The following is a 13,417-nucleotide window of genomic DNA, read 5'->3' as shown; positions in this document are numbered from 1 at the left end:
CGTACTTCGTGCAATCTTATTGCAGTCTAGGAAATAGAGAATTTGTCAACTTCACGGTATGACTGCAAATTCCTGAACTCATGCCTCATTAAGGAAATGAAATCTTCTGGCTGTTGGATAGAACAAAGGACATCAGGAAGCGTGTGTCTGTGTATTTGTAAAACACCAGTTCAGTGAGAATGAGTAGAGCATAGGCATACTCATCAGACTCTTGTCTGATGCTGTTGCAGTGTTGGTGTTGATGCACATATTACTTTAATGCCCAGCACTCCTCCATGGTTGTCCATTGCATGTTTTCAGCCTTGATTCAGGAGCTGCTGACAGTGTGCAAATAGTGGAAGACAGGGAGAGTCTTAATCTGAAGTACCTTGATACCAAGTGGAAGCCCTGTAGAACGCTGGAGTAAGCCAAGCAGTGAGTCATCCAAGGGACTTCTTGCTTTAGAAGAGACTTATCTAACATATAAAAGGGACTAAAGCTAGGTAAAATGGAAGTTTTCTTGGGTAAAGTTTGAGATAATTAGATAATGTATTGATGCTGGAGGAAAAGCAGTGTCTTAGAACTCTGAAACCAAATGGGCGGTCAGATTGAAGAATGAGACAAAGTTTTCTTGTTTTACAAAAATTTCACTTGTCCTTTTTTATTTTGTTTTAGTGAAACGTGGTTGGTTTAGCAGTTATTTTATAATACCTGCATTTGCAATTTAGTTACTAAAACAATAATCCAGACAAAGTACAGCCATGCAGGATTACCATGTAAAACGGCAACTGGGGAGGATTAGGAAAGCGGGTGTTGATTATTTCAGCACTTAGGTTGAAACAATCCAGAAGTCTTGATTTCTAGGCTGGGACGTTAGGATCAGAGAATTTCTTCAACTTGTGTTATCCTTTGAGGGGCTGCTGTGTAGCGTACGTCACTGTAATTTGCGGAAGTGTTGTCAGACTCTTGTACTATTGCATCTCTTTTTTCCTCCAAACTCTTGTGCTTAATGAGCTTGCTTTGAAATCCAGGAGCTGTAAACCCAAATATTGCAGAGCACTGCCGACAGGGCATTTGGATCATCCTCAATGTGCAGTCTTCCAAGGAACTTTCAGCTGTTTTCCCAGCTATTTGCATTAATCTGTTTAGTAGTCAACTATACTACTAGAAAAAAATAAGAATCAGGAGTATCTCTTCTAAAAACTAGAAGTATTTTTCCTTTCTTTCTTTGCATTTCTATTCTGAAAATTTCTAAAAGCTTTTCCCAGTCTTTCATCTTGCTCTGTGTCTTGCTGTTGATAAATATTGTCAATTTTCTTTACTGTGATGTTCTTTATAGGTGTGGCACTGATGTACCTTTGTTTCTCTCATCCGTTAGAAGTGTAATTTTGTACCTTGTTTTCTAATGGAGTTGACCTAAGTGCATCCTGTTTTTTAACCTCTTTTAGAAATTAATTGTGGGCTGCAAAGCAGATGGGTATTATTGCTTCTGTATACAAATCAGAGTTTTAAATTCTATAAAGCTAGGTTTCTGGATTTTTATTGTTTTGGGGCTGCAGACAGGTATGTTAAAACTATACTTTAGATTCTTCCTATCTTCAAAATACTGATTCCACATTGTCACAGAAACCAGGTTTTAGTCATAAGAGATGACATTCAGATCTTTGTCATACTGTTTTCTGGTCTGGCAGCTATAATCCTTTATTTGAGAATGTTCCCAAGTGGCTGATTAATTCAAGATTTTGAGAGACTTGATTATGCTTCAAATGGTAGTGCTTGTGTCCCACGGAATGCCCTAGTGTCTTTACCATCAGTTTAATGTTTTTATTCTACTTTGAAAGGTTAAATACAAAAATAATAATAATAATGCACAGTTGACAGCTGTGTGGTAAAGAACTCAGATGCTCTTTCAGGCTTAAAGATACCTCTCTTAACAGACTACGTGAGTACATAATGGGAGTTAAGAATTTTGTAGTAGGAACAGCTTCAGTCTAACAAAAATAAGTTCAATAGGTTGACTGGTTTGAAACTGAAGTGAGATACATTTACATCAAAAATTCACAAATTAACTCCAGCATTCATTGGAATAACTTACCAGGCATCGTGAACTCTATCAGTAAACATTTAAATTCCAGATTGTGTTTTTATGTGTTTTTTTCTAAATAAGATGCAGTTCTTCGAATGAAAACTAACTAAAGGATTGTATATGGCCTTTCATACAAACCAGACAAGAGGGTCTGGTTTAGAATCTATAATTTTATGTCTGCAGATTTCCTGACATACTGATGCCAGTACTCCAGGTTTCTTCTCTGTCTCTCAACTTCTTTTTAGTTCTACTTAAAAGTGTTTTTATAATTGGTAGTAAAATAGTGCTTTTCCATAGTACAGTTTTGTATTCCATTTTCCTTAGTTTGATTCACATGGTCTGTATGTTGCTATTTACTGCAGCAATTGTTATGATTGTATAAAATAAGAACTTTAAGGTTTTCCTGATCCTTTATAGCCATAACTGCTTTATAGACAGTGCAAAAATGTTTATCATAAGAAAACAAAGTCAAAAATTTAAGAGGAAGGTAAGACTTACTGAGTTTGTTCCTGTAGCATTTTCGTTTTGTAAAAAAAAAAAAATAAAGTAAGACAGTGCTTGCTCTCGATCAGGAAATGGACACAAGGTGTTCAAAATCTTGCTGTGAAGATGAAAACGAGATCCTGGTGTGAAGGCTTTTGACATGTTGGTCAGCATTCCTAGTGGAGCAGGATTGTCATCATCTTTTCATCCCTATACTATATTTTACTCTTTTTAGTGTGTCCGTAGAAAAAATCACCTTTCTCCTACTTCAGATTAGGTTTCTTTTCTTTTAGAATGTGGCACCAAATACAAAGTTTCTGAATTAACAGGCCTTTATGAAGTTTATTCTTACTTTACCAGAGCAGTTAATTTTTGTACATCAGTACTTCTGATGACAGCCTTAAAAAAGAGAGTGAAACATCAGGTTAGAAATACACGTATTAATCTGTATGATCTCATCAATATGTAAAGAAAATTCTGTTTGTCACAGTTGGCCTATTAATTATTTTATTAGTTTGTGATATTTTCATCATTGGAATAATAAAATACTGTGAACTCTACTGAGCAGAAATGAGAATGTGTGTGGGAAAATTGAAATAGCACCGAGGAGCGGTCAGCTCATCTGTGTCTTTGAGAAACGTGAAATGTGCATCGATAGGAAGTGGAGAAGATGTAGTTGTTATATGACTTGTGTATCTGGAAATTCTAAAATATATTCGGAAGAAAAAAATGAAACTGGGGGAGAAATTTAGCCCTCTGTAGTTATTAGTGCTACAGTTTGTTCAGCAGACCAAGGCTTGAATCCATCTTGTTTGCAGAGATGCAGCTAGCTTGCTTTTAAACAGTACTTGACAGATGAAAAACTTGAGGGAAGAAAAAAATAGTGGATTTTTGATAATATTAACTAAGATTAATTACTTCTTTTTATTAGAAAGAACAACTTCCTGCAAGTTTGAACCCATGAGTCTATTTATGTATTTACATTTAAATAGGGGAAAAAAAATTCACAGGGGACAACACATGTATTTTTAAGGAAACAACTATAGTCTTTCTCAGCAGAATCAGCTCTTGTTCTTTTTCTTATTAATTTCAGGTGACTTAAAGGCAGTTCAGCTATTTTTAGAGAAAATCATTAATCTATAAGGGTTCATAAATATAAGAGAAAAAAGAAGGGGGGAAAGGAGTTGGAGAAATCAGCCCTAATCATCTGTAGTCATAGGCTCTAATTACACATTACCAGTTGGGAAGGAGATCATGGAATTATTGTTGCCACTTCCCAAAATGTCAGTTCAATTTCCAGTGTTAGCCAAAATAGCAAACAGAATCGTAGTTATCATGACCAGTGGGGAACAAAATGAGAAAAATGATTATAATAGTGCATAAAGCTGTGTTGCACTGAGAGCTGAATATTATCTGTGGTTCTGTTTATATCATATCAGAAAGGTTATAGTAGAAGTGGGAGAGGTGCACAAAAAAGAGAACTAAATAATTAAAGTTAGAGTCACTTGTGTATGAGTAGAAGTGTGGATTAGTTCATCTTGGGAAAGAGATGACTGTGAAGAGGTGCAGCAGAGGCACCAGGAACGCTGTTTTGCCAGAGAACAGGTATTTTTATGACGATGATTTTTTTTTTTTTTAGCACAAGGACTGTAGGGCACCAAACACAAAAACAATAGCTGAAACAGGTTGCATCACTGGAGGTTGAAAGCACAAGTGTGTTTGTTCAAAAGAGATTGTGCAAATGCAAGTTAATGAGGGACTATTAAACGCAGTGCTCAGGTTGCATAGGAAGTCCCTAAATTTTTGATTGGCAAGAAGTGGGAGGGAAAGTCTGTATATGTATGCTACTTTTCCTTCCTTTCTTCTCTAAAAACCCATTGCTAGCTGCTTCTAAGGTAGGTCTTCTCAGCGTGTTATGTTCACATGTTGCCTGGTTGGGTTGTAAGGGAGACTGAAGTGAGTCTTCTGCTGCTTCGTTGCCAGTTTCTTTAATGAAGGTGAACATAGCATTTAGCTATGCAAATGCTTTGTAGAGAGACATTTTGCATTTGGAAATCTGAGGAGCAGAAGTATGAATGACTGGTCTAACATTCCTTTGAATTTGATGCAACACTGTATGTTCCGATACAAGAGGGATGCCTGGTGATTTTCTTCAATATGTGCTGCAATATCTATAGTATGCATGGAACAGTTGGCTTATGTTTATTTCTGCCTCCTAACTTACCTTCATTTGATCTTCCGTGGAATCCTCTGGTATGGTTTCTGCAGTTTAAAATTTATTTTTCATGATTAGTTTTAACTATTTTACTTCAGATTTTTAAGAAGTTCTGTTTAATATACTCTCTCCTTACTGATGTTTTTTGGTGATCTCCCTGTATTATTCCTTATGTTTGTTGTTTGTTTGTTTGTTTTTTTTTAATCACTGACAAAAGTATAGATTTATTTTCTTATTGGGGATGGAAGGAGAATGCGGAGACAGTCATCCTTTATCCTACAGGAGTGTTTGCTTCATTGTTTTGTTCTACGCACTTGCATATTTCATGAAATTTATCATATTTAACGTTCTTCAGAAAGTCTTTTATGTTTTGTACAGGAGAAGGAACTTGTGGCATTCAGAATAAGAGAAGTCCGTAACAATGTCTTCTCTTTCTTTCCAGTTCTGCTTGTTGATTCTGGTTTGTCCTGTGTTGCAGGCGATTATCTGGCACAATAGATGTGATTGGACAGACCATCACTATCAGCAGGGTGGAAGGACGACGGCGTGCTAATGAAAACAGCAACATACAGGTTTTATACTGCAGATTTGCACACTATCTTCGACTAAAAGACATTTTTGCTTTCACCTTAGCTACTGATTAAAATGCTCCAATGTGTATAAATGAGAAAGAGAGAAGTAGCTTTAATTTCAGGAAGAAAGTTATGGCGGTTAATTGAAGTACATTAAGATGAAACATCTGATATATTTCTAAAGATAAATGTTTTAGTGTACTTGGAAGGAAATAAGCAATCTTGCAGACTTACAATCCAGGAGACAGCACCGTCTCTGCTAGATACGCATGGGATAAAGTTTTGTTTACTATGTGATAAAGATAAATATTTAAATTGACTATGTATTCCTCCCCTATTCCTGTCAGACACATGCTGAAAATCTCTTGATACACATTTGAAGAAATAGTCCTTTAGAAATATGTTTTGAAGGAGTAAATTGTTGATTGTGCTTTTTTTTTTTTTAAATGTACATAGTAGTATTTTACCATAAGTTATAATACTAGTCTTTATGGGCTTGGATTATCTTCAGAAAACAACTAAATGTGTTAAGGTCAAACACACTTTCTCCTCTTGTGACTCTACCTGTGGAGAAGAATCAAGTTTGCTTGGTGCTGCTCTAGCTGCGTTTCCATGCCAATTTAGGTTAAGGTTAAACAACGAAAATAATAATGGATTTTAGTGCTTATACTGAAAACACATCAGTGTGTTTTGCAGCTGAGCTTCTCACAGTGTTTTAAATAACCTAAAATCTTATTTTTTTCATGCTTTTTATATTGATTTTTTAAGAAATATTTTGCTTTACATGCAAATTTAAGATGGTTTGGGCCATATTCAGATGGCCTATATTTCCTCTAAAATCCTATGTTCATTGTACCCTAGTGGCCCTCAGAGGTACTTAGCAAGTGTGGGATACTGAACACAGGGATTGAGGTAGAATTTAAACTGTCTGAATATGGCCCTTTAGGTGCATATGTAATATATTCCTGATGTAGGAAAAAGAGGAAACCTGTCTTCTACCCTTTTTACGTAGCAATTGTAACTATAGTTTGATATTTTACAGGTTCTTTCAGAACGATCTAATCCTGAAGTAGACAATTTTACCAAGCCACCTCCATTTTTCCCTCCAGGAGCTCCACCTACCCACCTTCCACCACCTCCTTTCCTCCCACCCCCTCCAACTGTCAGTACTGCTCCACCTCTGATTCCCCCACCAGGTAAATATCCTGCACCACATGCAATATGGGAAACGAGAGACTGATGCTTGATGATAGTGAATTAAAGACAGCACATGCCATGCAGATTTGACTGCGTGTGTAGAATTTCAGAATTTTGCGTTGTACTCTCCTCATGAATGTACCTGCAAGGCAGAAATGGAAATGGATGTCTTTACTTTCTCAGTAAGAGTAGCCACAGGTAGTAAATAATTTCTTAAATACTGAATGTTGGCTTCTGTGTCCTTGAGAATGTTTGAAGTGAGAAGCTCTTTTCTGTGATTCAAATACTGTTAATGCTATTGAGAGGTACGTGTTAGCAAATGATTCTGGATACCTTTGAACTAAAAGCATGACATAACAAGAATTTGTGTCAAAAGTTGGATTTTCTGATGTCTAAGATCCAAACACCAACGGAATCTTTAATTCCTATTTCCTCTCACAGTATCTCTGAATTCTTGGAAGTCTGGTAAGAAATGCATTTGTGCTGCATCTTTTTTTTTTTTTTTTTCACTGAAAGATCTAATCAGCACTTGATCTTTTTATCCAGCTTTCTGGGTCTGTGAATCTTAGAGAAATCAAAGCTTTTTGAAAACTGCTCATTGTTAAATGTTTGAAATTTACTGATACTTACTAAAATGAGAGCGCATCAAGGGCATTTGTGCTACTTGTGCAGTTACCTGAGTGTTGTCCTGTTAAGGAATTTAAGTTAAAAAGTAAAAAGTGAAAAGTCAAAATAGATGCAGAAACTTCGGGAAGTATCTGAGTAGGAAAATGAAGGGTTTGTTACATAAGAGGTGATGTCATTTGGAGCCCCTTTCCTTGTTTTCTCCATTTGTTCCTTGCGTTTTTTCTTGACTTGTACTGAAGTCTTGTTGAACGTTTTCTTGCTTTTTCATTTGCTTATGGAATCTTTTAAAAGCATCTTTGTTAATTCTCTCACGTATAAGCAAAGAAGCAACAATATTATTTCTGTACAATGATTTTGTGTGGGACTCGATAGGATTTAAATCCTTTCCCATGGAATATGTTGATTTGTTCACTTGCTGGTGATCTAAAAACTATTAACTCCTGCTGCATGTCAAGCTCTGGCTTTCATCAGTGATCATTATGCACAAAATGATGCAGCCTAGGGTATAGAAGGGGGAAATATTTTAAAATGTTCTGAGTTACTGTGTGTAAATGTAAAAATATGATATCTGAAGAGAGAATATGCTACCGCTCTGGCAATTTTGTGAAGTTTCTTTATTGCTGAGGGGATAGAATGCAGAGGGATGTAATCCTAATGCTAACTAGTATTAAACTGTATTTAAAACTTTCTGATTATGGAATGCTTTGCAGGTTTTTAGGAAGTAACTATTATTATAATTGTAGTTGTAGCACAGAAAAGCTGCATATGATTTAAAACCAGACAGGATTCACCCCCTACCACGAATGCTCCTGGTGCAGCAATGTCATAGAGCTGTGCTGTACTGTTCTTATCAAACCCCTCACCTGTTGAGCTTTCTAAAGGTGAAAGAAATGCACACGTGTTACAGATCTAGCAAGCAGGTTTAGCTTTAGTCTTGTGGTTTGCAGACGGGTTTATGACATACACTTGTTCAGAAAGTCTCCTTCAACATCCTTCCGTGCCTCAAGTGGATTTGAAAATAACGATTAAGAGCTGTGGATTTGGTTTATTCAGGGCTGTGTTTTAATTGTGCTGTTGCCAGCTCTTTATCTTCAAAGCTGTTCCTAAAATAGAATCTGCCATCCCTCCTAAGTTCAGTGGAGGAGGAGGGAAGAAAGCCCACTCTTACCGAATATTAAACTGGGACTACTTGCCAGAAAATTTAAGTATTCCAAATATAAAACATCCTCCAAAAGCCCCTTTGAAAAAGGATCTTCCTTTGAAGTTAGGTCTCTTGTTCTGAATTCATTCACTCTTGCGATTCAAATCTTCTTTGAGGAATGAGTCCTGGAATTATTCAAATGGCCAAAGCCAGAAAATTCTCAAGTACTGCTAGGAGATCGGTGGCTGTTGCAAACAATGTGTTGGTTTTAGTTTTCGTGGTTTGTTGCGTTGTTGGATTAATGTAAATCTAAAGAAGAATGTGGATGCCTCTGTTTAACAGCCTGCTTAACAAGTTTAAATGTTGTTTTATGTGTTGTGGTTTAAGCATACAGTTGACGTATTTTTGTGTGTCATGTATTTTTGAGATTAGGAAAACCTTACTGTGAAGCATTAAACTTGTGTTGCATAGTTTTGGGAAGTTTGACTGCTTAGACTTCCACCAAAGCTTAGCAATTAAACTGTACGGCTGCTCAGCCCATAGTCTAAGTGTACTCTTTTATCTTGTGATGAATAAGAGACAATTTGACTTAGTTTAGCCTGACAAAAGAAGTTTTTACTGAGTGGAGTTGTACTACGTAGCTGTGGGCTATTACACAGTTCAGCTAACTTGCAAAATGTTAAGTCAGGGCAGCATTATCATGCTTGATTCCTTACTCAGCAAGCATAGCACATGTGTCATTGCTTTCCTTTAGTAAAACCTACTTGGTGTTCTCTAAATATTTACCAGCCTTGAGTTGGTAGATTGGGATAGAGTGTCCTGAAAGCAAATCTGAGCACGTTAGGTAAAATTCTGCGCTGATGCCATTTAGATTGCTCCTGACGCACCTCTGAATACTTAGGTTTTGGCCAGGCTTATCTTTGTGGTACTGCAGTGCAGTGCGTCATAGGGAGGTGATCTGTGCTAAGCTTCTTTCTTACACTGATACTCAAGTATAGTTCCTACATCACAAGAAGTGACTCAAGATGTCTTTTTTCTTGTTTCTAAAAAGAATTAATTGGCTGCTGATGATTCGAGTATGTTTTCATACCTCAAATATGTTTTCACTGCATTAATAAAAGGCAAAGGAGTGAAGAGAATTTTCCATTACCTGAAGTTCATGATTTTTTTTGTTCATTGTTTTCTGTCACCTTCTTCTGTAGTGAAAAAGGCAAGGAAAAAAACAAGACTTTTAGATCTTCATAGTGATGCTTGCTAACTTGGAATATAGGATAATGTTCACTTCACTCTGATAGCATCGAGGAAATCAGCTTCCATCTTAAAATGATATAACTGTTAATCAAGATTTTTTAAAAAGTTCATCAAAATTTTAGAGGAAAAAATGCCTTTATGTTTCTTCAGTATAATATTCTGAATTAACCAATTCATTAAAATTATTTGGACATCCAGTCTCTGGATACCAGTTGTATTTAGTCTCTTTAAACTTTGTTCGAATGGCTCTCAAGTGAATTTTTTCATTTGGCTTGAAATCTTTTGCTGAGATTTTTATTTGTATTTCTGCCCAAGATGAATTTCTGAGGAATATATTAATTGTTTAATCAGATTTTCATCCTCTGTACTGAGTATTAGCTGAAGCCTATCCAGGCCGTTCTGTGCATGCTGCTAAGAGCCATCCTCAGTGCTAACAATATACTGTTTTTAATGCAGCAATTTAAAGATATTTTTAACATAAGGTATAGCTAATAAATTCATTAATTTGAGAGAACTTTTTGAGAACAGTGTTCTCAAGATTGCTGGAGTAATTTTGTCTTTTTTTTTAATATATGTTCTATGCTGCAAGCTCATGAAGAGTATTTTAAGATGGACAGTTAATCAAAAAAGATGAATAGAAAATTCTTAAGCTATGCAACAGTTTGTGTTCCCAGTCTTCCTCTTTCAGATTTTTCAAGTAGATTTTTCATACTCTTTATTATGTGATTTCCAGTGTTCTTAACAATGGTAGTACACACTGGAAATCTTGCGTGCTGGTCAAATTAATGGCTGCTGCGGTTTAGAAGTTTTGCTTTCGGGGTTTACTATCACTTGGTTTAAATTTTGGCTGAGAAATGAGGTTTTATACCTTCATGTTTGGGCAAGAATTTTATTTCATAATTTGTTTAATACTCTAATGCTGATATGAATTCATGTCAGTGAAATCACCAGAAACCAGTGAAATTGATCACTCTTCCTCAGCTTGCATGTTCTTTCATTCAGAGAGAGGTTAAAGAGGAGTAGTGGTCTCTTCTAGAAAAGGGAATTGGCCCTTCAGAAGAAGGAAGGAGGAAGGAGAAAAGGTTTAGATCTGTCAGAAAAATACACATTTTTTTCTTTTCAGTTGGTGATTTGTAGTGCCTAGTAGAATCAAAGTGCTCTCAATTTTTTCTCAATAATAAGGACTGAAAGAGTTCAGAGAGCACGACTGTTTTATGAGTTTCTTGATTAATATTGCTCTGCCAACTTACCACTTTGAAGTGCTCCTCTGCTTCTGTTTTATCCAAATTAATGCAAAATGGAGTTTTTTGATAGAGTTGAGAAGGAAGAGACAACTTGTTTGGGACTTTGTGAAAGGTTAACTATTACTTCTGTTTCAGTAATGTTTCAGTAATTGCCTGATTCACTTACTGAAGTATGCATAAATGGGATTTACCTCAAACTACCAATAGTTTCTTCTGGCCTCTTACAAATTTACATTTAAAAAATGCAGTGTTCTAAAAGATGGTCTGGAGTCATGTGAAATTAAATTCAAACTACTGCTGCTTTAGAAATGAAGCTTTAAATGTGCAGAAAACCAACAGAGTTATAACAGTTTTTGAATGTGCATGTATTAAGGGATGCTCCCTTCCCAGATATTTACAAGAAAATAGAGTACTGAACATTTTTTTCCCTCCAAGTAGCAACTGAATGATTAATTGCGGTGTGGCATGGCATTGACTGAAAAGTCTGTAATGTTTCTTGTTGCCATAATATTTTGTCCATGTGGACATTGTATTTCCTATACTAAGCTATTAAAGGTCAGGGGCCGATTACATTTCCTTTCATCTAGTTATGGAATATAAAATGAAGCAGATATGTTCTGTGGAGCATTACTTTCTTTCTGGATACTTAACATTTTAGGGTTATGGATTTACTTCTGATCTTCTTACACAGCATCATTCTTCATTGTTTTTGTTTCCAATTAAATAAGATTCTTAAGAATAGTAATGTAAGAAGGCAAGTTGCACAAGGCTCGCATAAAAGCATATTGGTAGGTATTAATGTGAAATCTTAATCCAAGAACACAGAAAATAAGTTATTCCTCTTGATCATGTATGCTGCGATAGCTCAGTCTGATTTTAGACCCACAGATGATAAACATTTACTATAACTGATACATTATTTGTTGTCTTTTTAGGTATACCAATAACAGTACCACCACCAGGTAAACTTGCTTCGATTTTTTTCCACATTTGGGTTAAAAAAAAAAAAAAACACCTTCCTTGATGTACAATTTATCAAGTTTCTTTTAGTTATATGTAGATAAAAGTTTATAAATATAAACTTGTGGATGTATGCTCAGTTATTCTGATGCAAGGCAGAAAAGTATGAAAATGTTCTTGGCAAGTGGATTTATCTGCCAGTTTCTTGAAAGTCTGCTTCTTTCTTCTCTTTCCATTTGTTATTGCTGTTACGCATAAGACAGTTGTGATTTTGTTTATAAGGTATTGGTAGCTACTTAGGAATTTTCCTATGCTTCTCAGTTCTTGTATTTTTTAAGAATGACGTATTTAATTTAAACTGCTGATACTTAGAACTCTGCCTTCGTTAAGCTGGAAATACCTGTTTTACCAAATAAACCTATTTAGACATTAAGTGATAATGATTTGCATTATGCTCTCTGAAATGTGTTGGCCATTGCATGCCTAACCCAGTTCTTTTATGTTTTCCTACCACCCCCATTCTTCCCGATTAATTACTACAGGCTTCCCACCACCACCTGGCGGTCCTCCACCTTCCCTCATACCCACGATAGAAAGGTGATTATCTGTTTGAAATCTTACAAAGCAATATATTGGTATTCTGTAGCTGCAGTAAATTAGATATCAGGAAGGACTCTTATACTATCCGGTGGGTTCTGTCTATCTGTGGGGAGACAGTTTCCGATTTTTACAGTATTTTTCCAGAAGTGTTACTAGTCTCACATCTTTGACATTTAATGTTGTTTTAAGTAGGTTCCTTGACCACTTACTAGCTTTATTGAGTTATGATACTGTATCAGTGCCAAGACTTAAGAACAAAGTTAAGGTAACAATTGTAGTCCTTAGTAGTCTGAAGAGTTATTTAGGTGAACCTCATAATTCATCTTACAGCTACCATATCCTTTTATATAAATGTAAATAAACAATTTGGCCACACATTCACACCCTCATAAGCTACTGGGAATGTCAGAGTTCTACAGAATCCAAATTTCTATTTCTGCTTTACTTGTAAATGTTCAGATTTAATAGGCTTAATAGTGTTTTTTCAATACCTGTTATATATATATGTATCTTAAAACAAAACCAAAACAACAGCAAAAAAGTGGTCAGCACAGCCCTCAAAATATTTATATTTTGCTGTAGGCCAAAACCAGGTCATATACAAAGCTCACTTAAGAAGATGGTGCAAGCCTCTTGCCAGTCCTTTGGATTTCACTGGAAGAAGGTGCACACATCTGTTCCTTTGAAATTGAAAATTCTGTTAACATATACTCTACAGGATGATGATGGTAAATCTCAGAGAAAATCCTCATCTGATTTAATTTAGAAAAAAACTAACAATGCATTTGATGTGCATGAAAGTAAATTTGTTATTTCCTAGTGACAGTTGTTGTGAGTGACTGCTGCTTCTGACAGTTAAGCAGTAGTCATTGTATTTACTTAAGTAAATATTTATATAGTTTCTGAAACTGCGTGGATTTTTTTATCCACTTGATTTTAGTACATGGGAACTAGATCTTACACCTTTAAGTGTTGCACTGTTGCAGTGGCCTTTCATTATTACTGTATTTGTTTTGCTTTTAAACTAAACTAACCCCGGACTTTCTTTATGTTGCGCTGCCT

General features: G+C 35.7%; 1 protein-coding gene across 8 annotated transcripts in view; it reads left to right on the top strand.

The window, feature by feature from the left end:
* FIP1L1 (factor interacting with PAPOLA and CPSF1) overlaps nt 1–13,417 on the top strand; it is a 45,224-nt gene that overhangs the window by 18,622 nt on the left and 13,185 nt on the right. For 5 of the 8 annotated variants that reach the window (XM_083835410.1, XM_083835412.1, XM_083835408.1 and 2 more), the window contains 4 exons: nt 5,242–5,335; nt 6,378–6,531; nt 11,731–11,757; nt 12,298–12,352. In XM_083835410.1, the coding sequence (XP_083691536.1) occupies nt 5,242–5,335; nt 6,378–6,531; nt 11,731–11,757; nt 12,298–12,352 (330 nt within the window). Of the gene's footprint in view, nt 1–5,241; nt 5,336–6,377; nt 6,532–6,973; nt 6,998–11,730; nt 11,758–12,297; nt 12,353–13,417 lie in introns of all 8 variants that reach the window. The other 3 variants (XM_083835409.1, XM_083835406.1, XM_083835405.1) reach the window with 1 other exon arrangement.

Source organism: Anser anser (assembly GCF_964211835.1).
Source record: "Anser anser genome assembly, chromosome: 4".
NCBI classification, from domain to species: domain Eukaryota; kingdom Metazoa; phylum Chordata; class Aves; order Anseriformes; family Anatidae; genus Anser; species Anser anser.
This window is presented reverse-complemented; position numbering and strand designations above follow the sequence as displayed.